We start from the raw sequence: 22698 nt of genomic DNA on the forward strand, positions 1-22698 counted from the left end.
TAGTGTAAATGGCCTTGGATATGATTTTGTGGTTGAAGTGTGCTTATGAAGTTATAAAAAAAAGTATGCGCAAATAAAATTACGGCGCATCACTAAGGAAAATAACTTCTAATCACGGTTCTCCTGATCCGATCGGAAATCCGGATCGAGTTTAGAGATTCTTTGTTCGAGTTCCTTCGGGGCGTAAAAACATCAACTCAGTTAAATATGTTATAACCACCCTGTTTATAGATAAGGTCGATCACACAATTTTCGACGGTGAAAAACAAATAATGAGCTTAAAGAAACACTGCACGAATTTATGATGGCATTTACCTCCTCCTTCGCCGGAAATGACGCTTGTTTTTGTCCCATGTTATTTCCTTCTCCTGGATTTTGGTCTTGCATGCATACGGAAAATACCGTTGTTTCCGCGCAGATTCAGGATTTCGATCGCCTCGAACGTGACCCAGCAGTGAGCCAGTGCCCTTTGTCTCTGTTGCTTGGGTTGTAATGCGAGCGACTTTCTCTGTGGTAATATTGTTATTGTCGTTGAAGAAATCTGAGTGTAAATACGTGGAGGGTCACCTCGTTACTTCAGAGGTATTACTCGTTTATTCCAATGTTTATTTTTCGTTTCTTATGGTGTCGTTATAAAGAAATTGCTGTTCCTTCCAGACTTGGGCTTTCGTCGCTCGTTTTTGTTTCCTATCCGCCGAGGGAAAGTTCGAGTATGGTCTCGAGTATGACAAGGTATGAATAACAAGCTTATATTTGGCATGATAGTGATTAGGCGAGTAAGGACGTCTAAGCGAGTCCCTTAGGCACTTAACACCGGAATTTCTGAAGAATGCTTGGAAAGGTGCTTGAATCAATACCATTGTTAGCGGCGTTTAGTCGCCTAATATTGACTTGGGACAGACTGTGATCGAACATTAATATTTTAAATTAAAAATTCATCCGTTCATATGCAACGTCTTTATCTTCCTGTTGTCAGAGATCATGCCTATTAATGAATTAAATCATGACCGTACCTCGTCGCTGTCTCATCTGCGTTAATTCTCCTCTCTTGTATATGATAATGGATTACTCTCCACATGCAGGAAGGTGACTGCTACCCTACGCGCCATAGGCTGTTCATTGTCCAATATCGTCCATTCTTCAGCCAAAGTAATACTGCTTCCGCGTCAGCTTGATCAATTGATTTCGTTAGTGCCCTTAATTTAAGATTATTGTGACAATCGAATCGCGAAGGTATTCGTTACCATTGCAATCGTTTGCACAATATTTGAGTCATCAGAAGTTAATGCCAAATGTTTACATTATGGAGGGCATTGAAATTCTGGGCATTGTTAAGTTTCTCTGCGCCACGAATGACACATCTTCCGCGGCAATTTGCGGTGTGGGAGCGATCGAAGTTTGATCGAAGCGGGACGGCGTGGTGACATCAGTCGAGATGTTTTGGAACTAACGTGGGGGGAATTATAAATACGGTTAGGAATTGGTGGGAATGGTGTTATGGAAAATATTTTTGCTCAAGATTCGTTTGGATTATCACTGGATATCACAAATTTTCTATTATAATATTCGTCGATTTTTTAATAACGAATTCTACATTTGAAGCGTTTGTTGATAATAATATGATAACTGGCCCTATGTATCGATCTTGTTGTTTTGTATCAATTTAGTACTCATTATTTTAGGCTTTTAACAGGTTATATATAAACTTTCTTGGGATTCCGCGCGGGTAAGATTTTGTGAGAGCGCCGACGTTTCGGGTACCGAGAAAAGTTTATATATTCTGTTCGCCGGGAAAGTGTAAAATCTTGTTAACGGCTCATTGGCACTAACATATACAGTAGATATTGGCAATATTATCGCTATGTTTAGTTTTTTTCAAGATTATATTATACGCTGGTCCTGTGTGGCACCATGGCACGGGGTCTGTGTCATGGTGCCCAACAATCGCAGTAACCTAGGTATCGACGTAGAAGCAACGGTTAATCTTTTCAAATGTTGTAAATTACCGTTATTTTTACTTTAAATCAATTTCGCTTCGTAATTCATTTCTTAAGTTTTTTTCTTATGACTTATAATTTTTTGTCTCTATTTGAATAATCGAAAATACTTTTGTTTCAGAGTTAGATTTGGTAGTTTTCGAAAAATAATTCTGTGTGTGTACTTTTGAAGGTTTTACGAGGGAGATTTTTTATCCATGTGAATGGAAAGAGCCGTTTTCATATGTCTTTAGTGTTATGAAATTCAATAATTACGGATGCTAAATATTTAGCATCCGTAATTATTGAAAAAATCTACAAATTTCAGCAATAATTACACTCATATGTGTGTAATTATTGCTGAAATTTGTAGATTTTTTCGTTCACCGTGTGCCCGTGGGAGCCATTTTTTTTCAGAATTTAAATATAACGCCCTAACTTTCCTTCTGTTTAAACGTTATTCGGGCGAATAATGCCGTGCTGTAGGTGGTGGGGTTAGGTTTTGATAATAAACGGTTCATATCGTATCACATCAGATCAGTGAATGTAGTTCCTGAAATCGACACTTAGGTTGTTGACGCGCAACAGTCGCCGTAACCGTGGCAACCGCCCGTGGAAAACGGCGTACGAGCGGTAAAAGCTGTGCGGTTCAAATTTTGTGACCATTCAGTACCAACACGTGCTTTCACATTTTACATGAATTTCCATTTGTTGTCTCGTAAATCATGTTTTTTTGCCTTTTTTATGTAATTTCTCTCAGTGAGCGATCGAAGTTGTCTTTTTTTGGGGTATGATTTAAAGAATCACATGGCTGATAAGAAGCAGGGTATTGGTTCGTGTCACAAGTCCAGAAGTTTGCATTACTATTCTTTCTATATTGCAACGAGATTTAAAAAAATAATATTTCAATATTGTAATGACGTTCTTGGTGAATGTATCAAGTTTTGTTCTCTACTCCTGTTATGATTAGGATTTACACTAGCATTAAATGCATGTCCCAAGGTTGCGGTTTTGTCATGTTATATATAATGTTTGTACTTGTATCTATATGTTTCCTTTTTCTACCAATATATTTAGCATGTGCATAAAATTTGCAGAATTTAATTATTTTTTGGATATATTATATCTATACATCTGAGTAGATCATTCTAATAATATTTGATTTATTATGGATTTTTTAACTTTGTTATTTAATTCAGGACTATGCTGTGCAAAATCTTCTCCTTTATTATGATACAATTCACCAGTGGCCTTCTGTTTACAAAACTAATAAGGTGAGTTAAGGTGTACATGTAGCTGCATTTGTTTTGTGAAAGGTGAATGATTTGAATTATTTTGAATATTTATTGCAATTGACTTTCCATTCAGTCTTGCTTGGAGAAGGAATCAGTGTTAAACATAGCCCAGAACCAGGTTATTAACCTTACCACAGAGTTACCAAAGCACTCAGGCTGCATTGAAAGCTTGTCTGGAGGAAAATCTGTATGGGTGTGTCATAACATTCGATCGTTTAGAAGCTCACGGGAAAGATGGTGGTTTATAGCCTTCAGCAACTGCAACTCTACCAAGGTAAATAATGAAGTCTGTCTGTTTACTTATTGTTGTGGTAACTAAGATGTTATAATTGTTATTATGTGGTAGAGCAATGTTCTAAATTTTTTCTCACTCCGTGTTCACTTTTCACCTAACTCTCATATGCTTCAATTGCATTTTATCCCCATGTAACCTACACCCTTCGGCCTTCATTTTGAGTTATCCCTCACGAGTTCACCTTTTAACTGTGATTTTTGGTGCCTTACCCTATTTGAAATAATTTGCTCTCACCATTTCACAGTGACGATGCTCCCAAGTAGAGAGTTAGGATCTTATATTTCCTTGTATTTTATTCATTACCTATAATTTCCACTTGCTATCCTTCATCTTCCCATAGCAAATTTTTAAAATATATATTCTTTTTAGCATTCCCCGTTCATGTCATTATAATTTAAAAGGCTCAGAAATAACTCTTTTCATGTTATAAGACTTCTTACCAAAGGAATTTTTTTCTTTATTGTTTATTTTACATTGTGTAGTTTTTTACCCACCACCATGACGATCCACCTATAATGAAGATCATGATTTCAGTCATGTATGTTTTCCTACCACTGTATTCGAAAAGATATTACTGTTCCATCCTTTGTTAAACAGCTTCCATCACAAAAATGCAACTGCTCATTCGCAGTTGAATTTATATTTTCATTGTTGGTTGATGGGGTCAAAGCAGTGGCGTAACATTGGGTAGGAATCCCCCCTAAACCTGTGATAAAAAAAATATTGTCTGGTTTTGACGTATACATATTAACTGCATCTGCTTTAAGTTAAATATCATTTATTAACATCATGACAGTGAGACGAGTCGCTGAATACCGACAGTGACTAAGGAGTCAGGGAGGGTGCGCGCACCCTGCGATGGGGCTACACTACCCTCCCAGACTTATTACTCCTATCTCCCCAATGCTACTAGACTATCTCCCCTAAGCATATTCCTAGTTACGCCTCTGGGTCAAAGCATATTGTAGATGTAAAATGAACCACTTTCCTTATATTGAAACTTTGGAAAAATATGACAGAAGGTAGTCAATGTTAGCTTAAACTTTTCAAATATCAGTAACGCTTAATAATTAATTTCATTTGGAATCAGCACAGTTGTACCTAAGGGTATTGTTGAAAGAGCCAGCAATCAAGTGTATCTAGTTCACTTGAGGTCAAGCTCACTTGACGATCAATGATGAGAATTTCATATGACAGTTTACTAACTACCTATCTCCAACAGAGAAGGCATCCAGCAGTCATTGCCGAATCAAAAAACTAAGCATCAAATTTTCAATAGTAACCACAATACAGAAGTCATTAAGGTGGTAAGGACCACTAGATGTCTCCCTCATTGGAGTTAGTGTGTAAATTTTTCTATGAGATTGTTACTTGTGGTTATTAAATGAACTCAAAATCAATGTGCTTGATTGTGGGTGCCTTCAAAATTGCCCGAAGTTTCTTACTTTTATGAAATGTGCAAGCAACGCCCGTAAATGATTCAATCTCCAGAGCATTATGACCTGTTTCCCATGGTGTTGCCTTCTGAAACAATGACGTATTGGGTATTGGTAATTTAATTGTTCTCTAGATAAAGAAAATTTCACCGTGTGTAATGCAAAATCAAAAAAGTCAAATGGTTATTGCAATGGAAATTTTGCACTCAATATGCACTTGAGGGTTCACTCTGTAATGGTAGGCCACTAGCTAATTCTCAGTAATTTCTTTGAATATCAGTATAAAAATCGTTAAACGTATGGAAACATCAACTTTTTCCTACACTAATGGGAGCGGAAGTCATTTTGACCCTAGATTATTTTTTCAATTTTTTTCTCTTTTTTGCAAGTTTTTTGGCTGTTCTATTTATTGTTAGGTTTGTACTTAAAGGCTACAATTGCAGTTATTTCCTAATGTGTTAGGGTAAGAAATCCACATCACTGATTATTTTTACTCTTTTTCTCACCTTATTTTTCTATTCTTTGTTCATTAACACATTTGGTGTGATCATACATACTATGACCAGGAATCTTTTTCTCCTGTTTACCAACTGTTATGTTTTATAAACCAATGTGGCACAATAAGTTTTGCTGAATCTCATTTTTTGACCGTAAATGTTTAATACAGTGCCTATCGGCAGCTGCCTGATTCGCAAGATAATTTTCAAAAAAGGAAGTTAGCAAATAATTTAAGAGTGGTGGGCTGAGTTTAGAAGCTATTACAATGTGAAGAGCAGGTAAATTTCAGGGTAGAGCCATGATGAGCGAATGCCAAAAAAATGCAATTTGATACACTGGTGTTTCAAGACAATGAAAGGCAGTAGCTTTTCTTTTGAAAAGCAGGACATGCTGCCTATTGGTGGGGCCTGGTGTGAATGTGTTAAAATCATAGTCATTGACCGTAGTGGTGATTGATCTGACTGGTGATGAAGGATTGTGGTAGTAGGAGAGTAGCTATTCGAAGACATTTTGACAATCTGTAGAATTTATCTGCCTTTTACTGTTCATTAAAAATCTTTCCAATTACTGGTCATATGATGGAGTTAGATGCTCATTCGCTTTTGTTGATGCTAAGTGATGACAAAAATTTTTTTCCCTTGTCATCTATGCATTTCAGTTATTTTTCATTAGTTAGAATTCTTATGAGTGATTTTTTTAATTTTTAGTCATTTTTTGCTATGCTAGATGCGATTTTGTGTATTTAACTATGTGTTATTTTCAGGGCCTGAATGTAAGGTACAAATTCCTAATGACAAATGGCCCTCCAGGTGACTTTTGGTCTGAGCACTTTTCAGCTGATGAATTTTGTAAGTTTGTGGATCTTTTTCAATTATAATTTGTAGTGTCCACTAGGTTTATCAATAGAGCTTAATATCATCATTTGCTTTACCATTTTGGTTTGGTGTCCTTAGTGTCATAAATGTCACAAGTTATCTTTAGCTGGTAAAAAATTGAATCAATTTTTTGTTTGAACTTCTTAGGTATTGGAACTAGAAAAAATGTGACTGTCATTCATTGTGATTGAGAAATAAATAGGTATATATAAATATTCTCTGCATTCAACTGAATCAATCTAAAAAATCCTGAATTGCTTGTATGAATTACGATTTATTATATATATACTAAAAGGGCATAAAACTCAGTACAGCAATTTCTGGTGTCTTTTAAGACATTTTTTATGCCCTCTTTTCCATTTTTTCTTTGAAAATTCTCCTCACTGGATATATTTCTACCTTGTGGATGTATTTCCTAGCAGACTTATCCTTTGCACTAGTGGAGTGGAGTTTAATCCCCCACAGGCTTCTTACCGAACAAGCAATCCGAAACAGCTATCCATACCAAACCATACCTCTTTCACTTAAAACTCAAGTGTCCATACATACACCAGGTTAAGCTGTCTACTTTTGTAAGGCTTCAACCCTATTTTGAATGTATGCTAAATAATAATTCTTGTGGTTCCAATACTTACTAGGTCAATCCACATCAAGTGGTCCAAAGTGTTTGCTCAACCATTTGGAAGTACATTTTTTTTGTAGCACTGGATACAAATTGCTGATGGCAATACATATATAGGTTGGCAAGTTCACCAAATGTATTAGAGAAAATGTGATGCAAAAGTTTAAAATGCATGTGTAAATGACTTATTTTTCTTTAATATTTATACTTGAGGGTAAATATTAGTTACAGATGTCAACTCCAGAACTTGAACTTCTTTGTTACTTCATTTTCAATTGTAGGTATAAATTTAGTAAACAATAGGTATCGATTCAGTAAAAAATTTGTTCATTGTCTCCCTTTGGGTTCTATTTGCCTTGCATCATATCCTTATTGATTATTTGTGAGATTACTTATTTTAATGGCTGATGCTAACTCTTACTCTAAACTTAAGGTTTTCACTGATCACAAGTTTGCCTTATTATGCTGATGACATAATTACCTAGATGAAATTTGAAGAAATTACTCTGCTGGTTGATAGTCAAAAAACTGAAAACGCTATGCGTGGTCTAGAATCAATTTCATTAAACTTTGTAAATTAGAGAAGTATTAAACATTTATTAGTTACTACTTTTTAGAAATATTCTCAAGGATACGTGAACGAAATCTTGCGAAAATGGGACATTTTAGAAGTTTTGGTTGCATTAAGTACTAAAAATGTCATTTTGTAGGTAATCAATGCTGGTAAATGTGCTTAAGGACATTTTTCTTCTTACTCATTGCTTCAGGCAATACATATCACTGTGAGAAAATTTGTTTTAATACAAACTGATAAGGTGTAACTCTGCTATTATCATAATGTAATTTTTTTCCCTCTTCTCTCTTTTCAGACATTCTACCTATTCTCATGGCATTTTCTGTATGCTACATGTTCATGATTCTCTCTGTGGTGATATTTGCTGGTAGGAAAATAATACTTTATCCTGTCACTCATTGTGCATATTATTCTTTGAATTAGTCCAGAATTTGATTTTCTTTGCAGTGGAATTAAGGTCTCGTCAACTACTTCATACAACTTACAAGATTTATACTTTTTCTGTTGTGTTACAAGGTTGGGGGGTTTCAATGTTAAGTATTGCTGTTGTCCAGTTTGCTCATGATGGAGTTGGCTTTCCCTCAGTTAAAACTTTTGGTATGTATGTGTCAGCTCTACAATATTTACTGTGAAAATATTGTAATTGAAGTATACTTTCCTCGACTATTGATATTGGCATGCTGGGAACTCTAGGTAATAGTAATTAAAATCAAGTGTGAAGGAAAAAGGTTGTCTAGTTGGTGCAAAGTTTCTGAAATAATTCATCTTAAGTTAGTTTTTAAGTAGTAACTAATAGAGTTATTGTTACTTGGGTTTTCACTTTCCTATAATAGATTATTGGAGTTCCTTTCATCATTTGTGTAAGGCTTTCCGTGAAGTCATGATTAATATATTACTGTAGAAGATATTGTGTAGTTACTTAACTGTGTAAGCAAAGGGTCTTCATAACTTCCATTGTATTTTCTTACAGGGCAGATGTTGGAATCTGGCAGTGAGATAAGCTTTCTTCTGGTTCTGCTCCTGTTAGCCAAGGGCTACACTGTCACAAGAGGACGTCTGAAGGCTTCAGGAGCTGCCAAATTGGCTGTCTTCATGACTTTCTGTAGCATTACCCATGCATGTTTATTCTTGTATCAAAGTATGGTAAGATAAATATTATTACTTTGATTACTTGTAAGTGAAAACATGCCTTTCGTGGTTGATACTTTTATACGTATATGTAACATTGAAAATCATTTTATTTGTATGGAAGATGATGTTTTGTTTTGGTTGTATTTTGTGAAATTGCCAATTTTTAAATTGACACATTTTGTGCAGATCTGTGCATTTTGTGTACTTCCAAGTACTTTTTTCAAGTTTTGCTGGTGGCTGATATGTTTTTACTCTCTCACATAGTTTTTTCTCAGTATTCAATTAATTGATCAATAATTATTGATCAATTATACTTTTGAAAGAAAGATAAAAAATTGTGAATTTCTAATTTTGATAAAAATTATTATTTGCAGCCATATTTTAGTAATTAGCTGAGGTCCATCCCTAAGGAGTCAGACTGTAGCTCTTTCATTCATATTTGAGCAATTTTATGTCACAGATTTGTTCTTTATGTATATCCTATTTATCAGTATGCATATATCATTATGTATCATTGTAAATAATAATAATTTTATTTTTAAATCTGCAGTTCTTTGATCCTGGGGAAGTGCTTTATCTCTATGAGTCACCTCCTGGGTATGGATTAATATTTTTACGGTTAATGGCTTGGTGGATGTTTGTGTACTCAATTGTTTTCACATTGAAGCATTATCCTGAAAAGTCTCCTTTCTACTACCCTTTCAATCTTGTGGGAACAATATGGTTAGTACTTTAATGAGTATATTCCAAGTTCTTTGTATTTAGGCATTGATACAAATTAAATAATTTTTTTGTTTCCAAGGTTTGTGGCTGGACCAATTTTCATCATTATAGCCAACAACTGCATTGATAAATGGGTGAGAGAGACAGTTGTTTGCGCTGTGGAGCATGCTATAATATTTGGAGGGCATATGATGTTTCTGGTAAGTGTGATTTTACTGTGGCCTACGAAGTTATCTAACTTGTAATTAATGAGGTCTTTGTTAAGGACATGATTGTATCCAGGTATATGTTGTACCGTACTATATTTTTAATTGTCATCCCACAAAAATGAAACTGATGGCTTTAAAATTGCTATTCTGTGCCAATTTCCTCACTGTATAGTAAAGTGCGTTAAGATTTCTGAAAATGCTCTAATTGCATTTTTGACATAAGAAATTATTTATTGTTATGAATTAAAGTTTTTTCAACTGGATGGAATGTGCTGGACAAAATTGAAAGCAACTATGGCATTGATTTTCTTGTCAATTTTTCAGTTTCTAATTCTCTTTCATTGAGTTTCTTATAAATTTTGGATCCTTGAAATCATAGTTCAAGACATGAAATCAGGTATAAGTGATACATTATCAATTGGTACTCCAAGTTAGGGTAGCATTCTAATGTTCAACTCGGTATATTTGTATGGCGTGTGACTCAAGTGGGTGCAGGAGTAACTGCAGTGATCATTCCTCATGTATGCTATTGCTGTATGATATTGCGGTTAAATGATGCTGAGGGGTATTTGTGCAATTACACCAAAGCATCTGTGATTTGGTTGATGTAGGACTATTTTCATTATTACCACAGACTCACATTGCAAATATGCTTAGGATGACTGAAAAACTGGTTGTATTTTTTCTGATTGAATGAGGTAGATAACAAGAATGATTTTTCTTGTAAAATATGTCTTTTTTTGGAGAATAGTTGAGCATCAGATAGTTAGATATATAAAAAATAAGTCTAAATGGGGATGGTATACTGTATCGATTAAAAATCATGTGGTGGGCTTGAATGCTTGACTCCTTCAAAGCTCACTCTGATAGCCAAGGACTCAAACATCAATCAATCAATCCTATAATGAAGGTATGAGTGTTTGGATGATTTTTTACTGGAATCAATCTTGAAATATCCACGTGAATCCCCTGGATCTATGGTTCATATTGTAGTTTTTCCAGCATCTATTTCCCCATCGACTTTAATGCTTCAGTGATGAAAGAATCAGCATGGCTGAACTGTTCATAATAATTATGCTCTACTTGCAAAAAATTGCTATCAATGATTTCACCATTCCCTCTGGGCAATAGGGTTCATCATATTTTTTTAGTACCTGAAATGTGTAAAGAACTCAACCAAAATATTTATTTTATTAGAATATATGCAATTTGGAGCGGCTTTCTACATCAGGTTACTTTGCTAAACAGTGTTACATTCGAGTTGATTTCCCTGTTCTGAATGGTGAAATAATGCTCTCAACTAGCTGTATGGTGCTTCATATGGGAAGAGAGTAACCATTTGGGCTTGCTTTTTCAATATAAATATATTTTCAATTCTCTGCTCCGGTTGCCTATGAAATTAATCTGCAACGCCGTGATGCAGCAATAGGAAGAATAACTGCACTCCCTTAGCTCCACTATATCGGAATGGTATCTTTTGCCTTGCTCCTGCATCACGATGACCTGTTTGATGTGAATTGTGTTGGAGCTGATATAAATCATGTAGATTATTACCCAAATAGTGATCACTCAAATTCAATGGTTGCAGGCAAATCGACATAGGAATGATGCCGTTCGATGGTAATGTGACTTTTGCAAATGATATTATGGTTAAACTTGGTTAGTTGGTTATGATTTTACAAATTAATCCTCTTTTTGCTAAAAATATTTAATGATTGATCATGATTTTGCACAGTAACCTGATTTGATGGATACAAAGTAACTTCACGTCTGCATTAACGATACTTGATATGTATACATATTCAAAATTAGGTCTCTATCTTTTTGAAACTATTATAACGATAAAATTTATTGGTCAGTGTAGTTTTACAAGTTTTGCATCTCTTTCCAACTGTTCTTGATTGTAAGATTTTGATGAATAAAAAATTTTGTTATGACAATTATCAATTAGAAGTCTTAGAAGGTGGCATGTTACATATCGATTATTTTTTCAGCAATTAAAATAATATTTTTAATTTCATTGGTAGATTTTATTTGTAACTATTGTAATTTATGATGCTAACATGGTTTATTTCTTACAGATTCTTACCAGGCCCTCTCGGGCAAACAAGAACTTTCCATATCATGTTAGGACTACTCAGGTGGGTGTGATGGAAGAGTTGGAGATTACATTTGGTGGTGCTGCTGAGAATTGCTTGGATCATTTTTCTCATCACCCGTATGCTCCGTCAACTGTGCCTCTTGCCCTCTCAGCTCCCTGTCCCCAATACCCAGCTCCTGACTGGATGACTAATGTTCCAGTTGAACTATTTTCGGTCAGTAGAGCAGTGGCAGTGAATCCAGTAAGTAAAGCAGATTCTTACTGTAGGTTTTATGGGTTAAGTACGTCACCATTTTCAGTTTTTCATTAACCATCCCCAGAGGTTGGCAGTGTTCAAAATACTTTATTTGAATTAGGTATTTTTGATACTTTTTAGTTTGTATTTTGTATAAGGAGTACAATTTATAATTGTATTTTGTGACTAAAATACATTGCAGAAATATTTTGTTATTTCAAAATACATAGTTTAAACCAGTCTCCATGAAACAGCCGTAGCCACCCTCAGGCTCCCTTGACATTTGTTTGGGCTACTTATGTGATCGATTAATATTTATTCATGCATTTTCTGTCGCTGACATTCCAGCAATAATTTAATGATGTAAGTTAAAGCTTCGTAAATTTTCTCTCCATTGCGATTGTGCATCTCTTGGCTATCGCTGGCACTGAAGGCAATTTTAATGTCGCTTATTCTTATTTTTACCCAGTTTCAGAGATTTTAAACTGGGTTTGGGTGCCAAGTGTCAAAAATGGCAGATGTCAATTTTACACAAATTTTGGCATAATATGGAATAAATATAGTGCTTTATCTCTCATTTGGGGATGCAAATTTGTTATGTTGATGATTTTTTAGCGCCGAAGAGTTACTGCAGTTTTTTGGGCAGTATCTTTCTATGTAGGCCTTTTGTGGTACATACATATTTGTTTCAGTCACCTGATTGTGTTGAAATCTATAGCTTAGCATTTTTTTCTGTTTGTTACCGCACAACATTTCTCACAGGTTATGTTCATGATTGTGGCATTTTTTAGTGTTCCCCCCCCCCCCCAAAATTTCTGGTACCCCCCCCCCCCAGAAATTCCTCGAACTTCCTCGAACTTCCTCCGAACTTATCCGCAGAACTTCTCCCGCCAAGAACTTTTCGCGCTAAGGTTTTTTCGCGCAAAGGGGCCCTGTAGCAAAGTGCCCTGTCTCGCAAAATCCTGTCTCTGGAAAATCCTGTCTCTGGAAATGCTGCCTCCGGAAAGCAGCATCCGAAAGCCAGCACCGGAAGCCAGCACCGAAGCCAGCACCGAACCCAGCACCGAACCCAGCCTACCTGCAATCCAAGACTTATATAGGACTACTGCGGAGGAATACTTACTCCTTGGCAAGCAAGGGGAAATCGGTGCTAAGGCCTTAGTATTGTACTTGGAGTGAGAAGTTTTACCATTGTCCTATCACAACTCTCTCTCCCTCCAACACCTCACCCCAGTATCTCCCTCCCCTCCATGTGTTCCAATGAACTGATTCCTCTGATGTCTCCAACCCAGAAGTTGAGGGGAAAATTCTGGGTGCAGTGCGGTTGTCTCAAAACCAGGGGAAGGCTGATTTTGTGGAGCGGCCGTCCTATGCAGAGTGGCGCCGTAGTTGAATTCGCCTGCCTACCCCTCCACTCCCTGGAAGAATCCCTCCCCTCAAAATACTGCTTGTCCTGCATAGGCAAGCTCTCTTTCTGGTCGTGACCTGCTGGGAGTCACATGTCTTGTGAGGCATGAGATTTTTAGAGCAATTTTCTGCTGGTATTTAGCTGGTAATGTTTCCTTTGGGATCATGAATTTACTATCATTGTTTTCTGTAATACTTCTGATTTTTTGAATACTCTACTTTGAATAGATATCGTACGGTAATAACTCTTAAATTATTTTTGGCTACCTTTTTCTTGTGAGCTGTTTTCCTTGTTTGTGGAGTCTTTCGCTGATCCAGCATGTGACCGACGGTTGGAGTATTTCCCTTGTCTGGACTTACGTGAAAAATCAACCAGATTTTACGACGTAACGTTACATATTGGTAGCAGAGTTGAGGTTCGATTTCCTGTCCTCTCGTCGAGGTCTCCCGAGTGCTGGACAATGGTGACATTTCTCCACTATTTCTCCACTTTTTGCAGTTTCTGGTTGTTTCTCCTCTTAAAAGTGAGTTATTTTATGTTCCATTAAGTGCTTTTTGGTTCGTGTGGGATTACGTGACTAGTGTTGCCGACTTTTCCTCGTGGTCATATGCCATTTGACATTAATGTTCGTAATGCTCGTAATGTTCTTGATAGTTTGGATAGCAGCTAGTTATTCTCGCACTATTTTTGGTGATTGGACTCTTCCAGCAGAGATAGATAGTTTTAAATCTCGCTCTTTCTCTCTCTTTTTCTCGTTGTCGTCACTTCACTTTTCAAAATGCCTGGAGGTACTGACAACCCGTACGAAAAAACTTATTTAACCACGGGCGAGGATCGTAAGGCTAGGGGTACGGCTAATGTGTCCGTAGGAAGTGAAGTTTCTAATAATGAACGGGAATCTTCTTTAGAAGTGGTTCCACCTCGCCCAACGCACGAGGAAAGTAGTGATGTTCACGTCTCTCACGAAATGTCTGCTTCTCAGACATTGCCAGTTTCTGAAGGGTTAGTAATTGTCAAACAATTACTCAGTGATTTTCCGCCATTTGAAGTGTCAAACAGTGAGAATTGGTTTAATTTCATGTTAAAAGTTAATGAAATCGTTTCTTTGTCTTTGGTTCCTCTGTCAACGTTATTGTACCTTGTAGTATCTAAACTACCTGCCAGCTCTCGTCATTTTTGGTTGTCTATGTTAAACTTGAATCTCGCATGGTCTCAAATCACAGAAAAAGTTTGGGCTAGAATTGTTAGTGACAGAGAGTTTGATCGCTTGATCACTACGAAAGTTAAGAGATTTCAGTTCCCTCGCGAAACGCCCCACGATTTCGTGTGTTCTGTGCGTAATGCCACTCAGGTGCTGGGTTTGCAGTATTCCGAGTCTTCTATTGTGCGACTCATTATTCAAGGGTTAAATCCTTTAACAAAATCTGCAATTATGTTCTCAAATCAGCCTAACACATTTGTAGAATTGGACTCTGTTATCACGCAGGCTTCTAAACATTTAATGGACTGTGCTGAATATTCCAACACTTTCCATCGTATCTCTAGGAATCCGTCTTCTGTTGCCTCTTCCAGTGCGCCTAGGGAAGTTTCTTTTCCTATTAATTGTTCTTACTGTCATAAACCTGGCCACAAAGTGAACGATTGTCGCAAAAGACGACGATTTACTCAGCCTGCCGTGAGTTTGATGAGTGTCCGTGACAAGTGTTCGACTCGATTGCCAATATTATCTATTAATCTTCATTCTATGCCATGCCAGGCTCTAATTGACACTGGGTGTTCAGTTTCACTGTGTGATGAAGATTTCTTTGCTTCTCTGAAATGTTGCCGGAGAAAGGTTATTCGTAAGAATGTTGACGTCGATTTAATCACTGTGTCGGGGCAGCCTTTTCATATTAATTCCTCTGTCTCACTCAAGGTTCAAATAGGCAAGTTTTCTTGGAACCACGTGTTTTATCTAGCTAAAATCCCGTTTCCCGTGTTACTGGGTGTGGATTTCATTTGTAATTCAAAGATGATTATTCGTCCGGCGAACGTCAGTTTTGAAATTGCCCCGAATTCTCTTTTTTCTTTTACGGACAATTGCGAAGCGTTTAAATCGGCGCCAGTTAGTAACTCGTCCGAATCACATGTTCTGTCGTCCACTGAAATCACGTTGTGTGATAAGTTGAAGGGCTTATTGTCAAAATTTCCTGATGTGATTTCTCAAGAATTGGGGGTCACATCTGTTATGACATACGAAATTGAACTGCTAGATTCAACTCCGATTCGATCCCATCCTTATTCGTTGTCACCTCCAAAGGCTAATTTAATGAAGAAGCACATCCAATCTTTACTTGATAAGAAAGTGATTGAGGTTTCCAATTCAAACTGGTGTTCGCCAGCTTTTCTAGTGCCTAAAAAGGATGGATCTGAAAGATTAGTGGTTGATTACCGTAAGTTGAACAAAGTTGTTAAATCAGACGGTTATCCAACACCTTCTGTTGAACATGCATTCCAATATCTTGCTGATGCAAAATATTTCACTGTTCTTGATCTCAATTCTGCCTTTCATCAAATACCATTATCTGAGAATTCTAAGAAATTAACTGCTTTTGTGACGCCGTTCGGAGTGTACCAGTATAATAGATTGCCATTTGGTTTTGTTAATTCTCCTCAAATATTCACTCGTCTCATTAATGAAGTATTGGGCGATTTGAAATATTCCTGTGTCTATCCATATATTGATGACTTGTGTATCTATTCCAAGTCTGCTGAAGACCATGTATCTCATGTTAATGCTGTCCTCAACAAACTACGCAGTGCCGGTTTGACGGTGTGCGAGGACAAGGTTAAGCTTGGTGTGGAATCACTCACTTTTCTGGGCCATCTCATCACAAATGGAACCTTGCAAGTTGATCCTGAGAGAGTGAGACCAATTGAACAATTCCCAGTTCCCAGAAACGTGAAGGAAGTGGCCAGATTCATTGGACTTTGTGGGTTTTACTGCAAGTTTATTCCAAGGTATTCTGAAATTTCTATGCCACTGAATCGCTTGAAACGTAAAAATGTTCCTTTTCAATGGACAGCCGTTGAAAATGAGGCTTTCTGCCAGTTGAAGAAAGCTCTCACCAATCCACCAGTATTATCTTTCCCTCGATTTGACGAGGAATTTCATTTATTTGTCGATGCCAGTAATTTGGCGGTTGGTGCCGTTCTGAATCACAAAGTAAATGGTGATTTTGTCCCTGTGGCTTTCGCTAGTAAGGCACTCTTGGAACATGAACGTAAATTTTCTTCTTATGAATTGGAGTGTCACGCAATTCATTTTGGAATTCAAAAATTCAGTGTTTACTTACAAGTAAAACCATTTCACTTGTACACTGATAAAGGTGCCCTGACATGGCTTTTCTCTCATCCTAAGCAGTTGGGCAAATTAGGCAGGATGGTTCTTAAATTATCCTCTTATAAATTCACTGTGCATCATGTTCGAGGATCATCTAATTCTGTCGCAGATTGTCTTTCTCGCATTGAGCCATCCTCATCTACAAATAGTCATTTAGATGTGGAATCTAACACTCATAAGGAGTCAGCTGTTCCTTATTCTTGTGTGTTACATAAATTGCCTTTGTCATTTGTCGACATTCGAAAACACCAAGAAACTGATCTCGTTCTAAAGGATATTTTCAATCAGCTTAATAATAATTCCTTGAACGACAAAAACTATTTTCTGAAGGGACAGCTATTATGTTATGGGAATTCTAAAATTAAGCGAGGAAGAGCTGTTTTGCCTACGGTCTTGAGGCCTATGATTTTTCAATATTTTCACTGCTCTAGTATGTCTGCTCACTTGGGCATGGCTAAAACTTATGATAAGATTAGCAGACACTTTTGGTGGAAGGATATGAAAAAAGAGGTTTATGACATGGTCAGAAAATGCCATCTGTGTCAAACTTGTAAACCCAGAAATGCTCCACCTCCTGGCATGCTATCGTCACACAATCCTTCTGAAGTTTGGGAAAGACTTTATATTGATTTTGTGGGACCTTTACCTTTGACTAAAGGTGGACACCAATATATACTTTCTCTTATTGATGGTTTTTCTAAATTCTGTTTTCTTGAGCCAGTTCGTAAGGCTACTGCTGGTTCGGTTGTTTCAATACTCACTCAAAGAGTATTCCCGAAATTCGGTTTTCCTAAATATTTGGTGTCTGATAATGCACAAGTTTTTAAATCTCATGCCGTTAAGGAGATGTGTTTGCAACTGGGGGTTAAGCAAATTTTTGTTTCTCCATACTATCCAAGATTATGGTAATGAGTTTTTTCTAAAGTGGTCACCTATGTTTATTGGTCCTGCTGGGCTACAATATGCAGGGCATTTGGTCATACTGAATCAATCGAAAATTATACAGTTTCTTTTTGCATTTCCCAGAAATTCACAATCAACCCTTTACAATGCATAAACTGCTTGTTTCACCCAGAAGTATGTAATTTATATGAAGTACTATGAGAATTATTGTAAATTTCATGCACTCGGTTTTTCATGGCTGTGCAAGAGGATTGCGTTATTCGTCAATTTCAGCAACTTTGCTTTTGGGATTATTGAATGGTAATTTTTATTGTTACAAATTTTACTTCCAGTATTCATCTTCCACATCCATAGGATTTTTTGCATTAAAATGCATACAGACTGGAAGATAACTTAAAGTATTTTTGCATTTGATGCATAATATGAGTAAACAAGAAAGTAGCAAAATCTGAAAAATTTTGCTATGCCTACAAAAAGGCTCTTAGAAACCAAATCGTCAAGTTGTGACGTTACGTCGTAAATCTAGTTGATTGTTCACGTAAGTCCAGACATATTGAAATACTCCAACCGTCAGTCACAAGCTGGATCAGGGAAAGACTCCACAAACAAGAAAATCAGCTCACAAGAAAAAGGTAGCCAAAAATAATTTAAGAGTTATTACCGTTCGATATCTATTCAAAGTAGAGTATTCAAAAATCAGAAGTATTACAGAAAACAATGATAGTAATTCATGATCCTAAAGGAAACATTACCAGCTAAATACCAGTCGAATAATTGCTCTAAATTTGCCATGTCTCACTAGACATGCGTCCTCGACCAGGCCACGAGCAGAAGAGGCTTGCCTATACAAGACGAGACTATTTGAGGGGAGGGGTTTTTCCAGGGAGTGGAGGGGTAGCCAAGGCGAATTCAACTACTGCGCCACTGCCCCTGTAGAACGGCCGCTCCACAAAACATCATTCCCTGGTTTTTGAGTCAACAGCATACCACCCAGAATTTTCCCCTCAACTTCTGGGTTTGAGACATCAGTCGAATCAGAGGGATAATTCATTGGAACACATTTAGGGGAAGGAGATACTGGGGTGAGGTGTTGGAGAGAGAGTTGTGATAGGACAATGGTAAAACTTCTCACTCCAAAGTGCAATACTAAGGCCTTAGCACCAATTTCCCCTTGCTTGCCAAGGAGTAAGTATTCCTCCGCAGTAGTCCTATATAAGTCTTGGATTGCAGGTAGGCTGGGTTCAGTGCTGGGTTCAGTGCTGGCTTCCGGTGCTGGCTTTTGGATGCTGCTTTCCGGAGGCAGCATTTTCCGGAGACAGGATTTTGCGAGACAGGGCATTTTGCTACAGGGCCTTTCGCGCGAAAATCCTTTGCGCGAAAAACCTTAGCGCGAAAAGTCCTTAGCGGGAGAAGTTCTGCGGATAAGTTCGGAGGAAGTTCGAGGAATTTCTGGGGGGGAGGGGTACCAGAAATTTTTGGGTGGGGGGGACACTAAAAAATGCCACAAAGTGTTTCGTCCTTTATTCTTTAAACTTAGCACTTTTCACTGAAACGGTAATTTAAAAGTTGTATTAATGTTATTTTGCCCAGCAATGTCGGAACCTAGTTCATGTTTGACAAATTCATATGGAATTACTTTGGTACTGCATTATATTTCAATGGAAGGAGTTGAATATAATGCATTTCAATTTGTAACATTAAAAATTTTGAATTTCTTAGGTGAAAGGCGATTGTATTTTGTACTTTAAAATATTATTTTGAATTACAATTGTAACTTTGTATTTGAATTACAAATTTCTGGAGTAAATTGCATTTTGTACTTGAAGCAAAATTTTTTTGAGTATATAATTTGTATGTTGTTGCAAAAGAATTAATTTTTAAGTATTTTACCCGCCTCTACTCATCCCCTACTTCATTATTTGCTATGACATTTTTTCATTTTGTTTTTTTTTCTATTGTACCTTTTGTATTGCTTGAAACATTCACATAATACTTGTGTACCCTTCGCCAACTCAAGTACCATTTTTAACGTTTTACTCTAGTATTATTGATGCAATGTTGACAGTGAAGAAACATGAACAAGAATATTGTGACAGATGTGCTCATTTTAGGGAGATCTTTCCTCTCATTACCAGCCATAGTAACCAGCCTCCTTTCTAACCTGGGACCAGGTTAGGGAAGAGGAGGTAGCCTAAAAACTATGGCTGGTATCTATCAGGTACATAGGATAAATTATGATATGTATCTACCTCCTCCTCCCGAACCTGGTACCAGGTTAGGGAGGAGGAGGTAGATACGTATCATAATTTATCCTATGTACCTGATAGATGAGTATGCCTGAAGAATGACTAGTCTTATATTTTGGATTAGCAATGGTGCAAATGGCTTAAAGGTAAAATTGAAAGTGTTTGTTATTCTTATAACTTGACTTATTATTAAGAATCCATGCATAAAAATTTTCCTGCAAAAATGCTTTGTTATAATTCATTCATATGCACAACATGTTTTATGTTTCTACATTAATGTTTTCTTAATTCACAGAATGTTACCAATGGATTTTTAACCCAGCCCCCAACTGAAAGTGTAAATGAAGGTGAACAGACAAGGGAAAACCATATAATCACAAGGGAATCATTGAATAATCTTCGGGCAGCATGATTTTCAAAAAGAATTTTAAAAATGCTATTGAGTTGAGTCAATTTGGACAAGTTGCATTGTTTCACAGATAAGGGTCGATCATTGGTCAACTGTGATCTGATTCATATTTTTAATAAAGTTTTAATTTGTGGAGAGGAGTAAAATAAATGTGTACAAGATGATGTTTTCACTGTGTTAAAATCCCTGGATTTTACCATGTTTTTGATGGTAGGCTCGTAGAGATGAACACAGTCAAGTTTATCAACCTAGAAATTGGTAACATTTGAGTGTGAATCATCCTAATAATTTTCTAAAATATTACTAGAAAAAGGACTTGTTACTATGGTTGGTGGAATTTCATTTTGGTGGTTGAATTCACGTGGGCTTCAACTTAGTCATTTTTAGTTTAAGCCTTCAATTACCTACTTAGCATAAAGTTGAAATATGTATTGAAGTGCCAGATTAAATTATTATAGTCAAAATTTTGAGGCCCATTCAGATATTCTTGACTTCTTTGCCTACTTTCTCATCAACTACAACATCTAGCTTTCTTACTATGAAAAACATGAAGTGTCAGTGATTATTGAACTTTAAAATATGCCAAATGCTTACTTTTCAGAAGGGTAAATATCGTTTGCATGATTTGTCATGCAACCGGAAAATGTTAAGAGATGGCTTTAAATTATGTTCTTGTAAATGTGATAAAAAAATTATGAATCATTACATATGTTTTCCTTTATGATGTGGTGCAGTGCTGTGACAAGCAGTTAGAAATCCTACTGTAGTGATTATATGTACAGTAAGCATCAACTCAAAAATTCTCTAGTGTGAGGAGTAGATCCAGTAATGGGGATGTAAGGGTCATGTGCCTCCCACCCCTCTCAAGTATTCTCTCCTTCTTTTTCTTCCTAATCCTAGTGCTAAGTGATCCAAATTCATCATTCATTGATTTATATCCATATTGAAGACTTCCAGCATGTCTCTCCTCGTTCTAAGGTTAGCACAGCTACCGTAAGGAAATCCTTGATGTTCCCCTGTTTAATGTAGATTAGCCTCCGTAATAAGATAATGGAAAGACATATTGTCTTTTGCTGACTTTTTGCTCTCATTTAATTGCTTTAAAGATGAAATTTCAGTTTATAATTTGTACTCAACAGCTTTTTGGTATACAAAGCTACAAAATTCCTCTCTGTGTGTGCTGTGGATATCAAAAAGGTGGCATTGTGAGATTTAAAATGCTGACATTTATCTGTATAATGACTTCTTTAATTTATCCAATTAAATCGTAACTGCTAATTCAATTTTAAAGAGAATGTGGAAAGTGGTTCTTATATGAGTGTTCAGTGAACCTAATAGCCAACTTCAGTAAGGGAAGGCTTAGAGTAGGCCATTGGAAATCAATCTAGGTAATATGTAAATAGTTCTTATCAAATCTATTTCAATTTGCCACAAAAATTCATATCCATCTCTTTCCTCTTCATAGATGTCATATCAGTAGTACATAGAAAACCTACCATTTAAGTTTTTCTTGCATGAGAACATATATAAGACTAAAGTCATGTTAAAATTTACGTAAGAAATTTTATTTTGGAGCACATGCGTGGAATAAAATTGCAATGGCTTCTGAAGGGAAGTAATCTTCATCCTACTAATCAATTGTTCTCCATATACGTAGTTGAAAAATACTTGTATGTACAGTTATGCAGAACATAGTTTGTATGGGCCATGAAAACTTATTTTTGTATTTGCAGGACTTGATATGAAAGTTCTATGAATTTTGGTCCATGAACATACTTATAGTTTAAACCTGTGAATATAATTTTATGTCCATTTGTATAGATTCATCTTTCTTTCAAAACTTGTGGAAATTATCTTTTTTGTCTCTTTTGTGGAATGAAAAACTCTTCCTTACCTAGTGGTCAGCCTTGGGGTGGGACAAATGAGATACCTTCTCTTAACCTTACTATTGATGAGAACCTCCATTGCTTGGCAGGTGGTTGCAGTGGACTGCTGTGTGTGTTATCATTTACTCAATGCCAGAATCAGGGAAAAACATGGATTTGAGCTAAGACTCTTAAGACCTTTTGAATTCTAGATGCTGCTTTTGTGGGATCTCTTTAAACACATTAAATCTAACATCATGATATTTCTTTTTCAAATTTACCAAATAAATGCAGGGGGCATTGTTCTCATGATTTGCCATTGGAGTTACATTGGAAGTTGCTCAGCGTGTGATTATCAACGAAGAAAAAATTTTTCAATGCTCAATTGATCGAAGCATCTTATTTAATTTGAATTTATTTTTTCACATTTGTTTGAATAAATAATTTGCTATTTATCTAGCTTATGAAAGGCAGTCTACTCTTTTATGGATTTCATTAGTAAATTCTAGAACATT

At 36.4% G+C, this 22698-nt stretch overlaps 1 protein-coding gene across 2 annotated transcripts; it reads left to right on the forward strand.

The window, feature by feature from the left end:
* The first annotated feature begins 430 nt into the window (after window positions 1-430).
* Window positions 431-21023, forward strand: LOC124153745 (transmembrane protein 145-like). 2 transcript variants are annotated; one of them, XM_046527089.1, is made up of 12 exons: window positions 431-582; window positions 658-732; window positions 3176-3250; window positions 3345-3545; window positions 6264-6348; window positions 7867-7938; window positions 7995-8168; window positions 8542-8714; window positions 9253-9425; window positions 9505-9625; window positions 11716-11976; window positions 20205-21023. In XM_046527089.1, the coding sequence occupies exons 1-12, from the start codon at window positions 493-495 to the stop codon at window positions 20319-20321; spliced, it is 1617 nt and encodes a 538-aa protein (XP_046383045.1). In that variant the 5' UTR covers window positions 431-492; the 3' UTR covers window positions 20322-21023. The 2 variants fall into 2 exon arrangements, with proteins under 2 accessions (XP_046383045.1, XP_046383046.1); XM_046527090.1 differs by having other exon boundaries at window positions 433-582; window positions 8019-8168.
* The last annotated feature ends 1675 nt before the right edge of the window (window positions 21024-22698 follow it).

The sequence above is a fragment of the Ischnura elegans genome, chromosome 2 (genome assembly GCF_921293095.1).
Source record: "Ischnura elegans chromosome 2, ioIscEleg1.1, whole genome shotgun sequence".
NCBI lineage: Eukaryota > Metazoa > Arthropoda > Insecta > Odonata > Coenagrionidae > Ischnura > Ischnura elegans.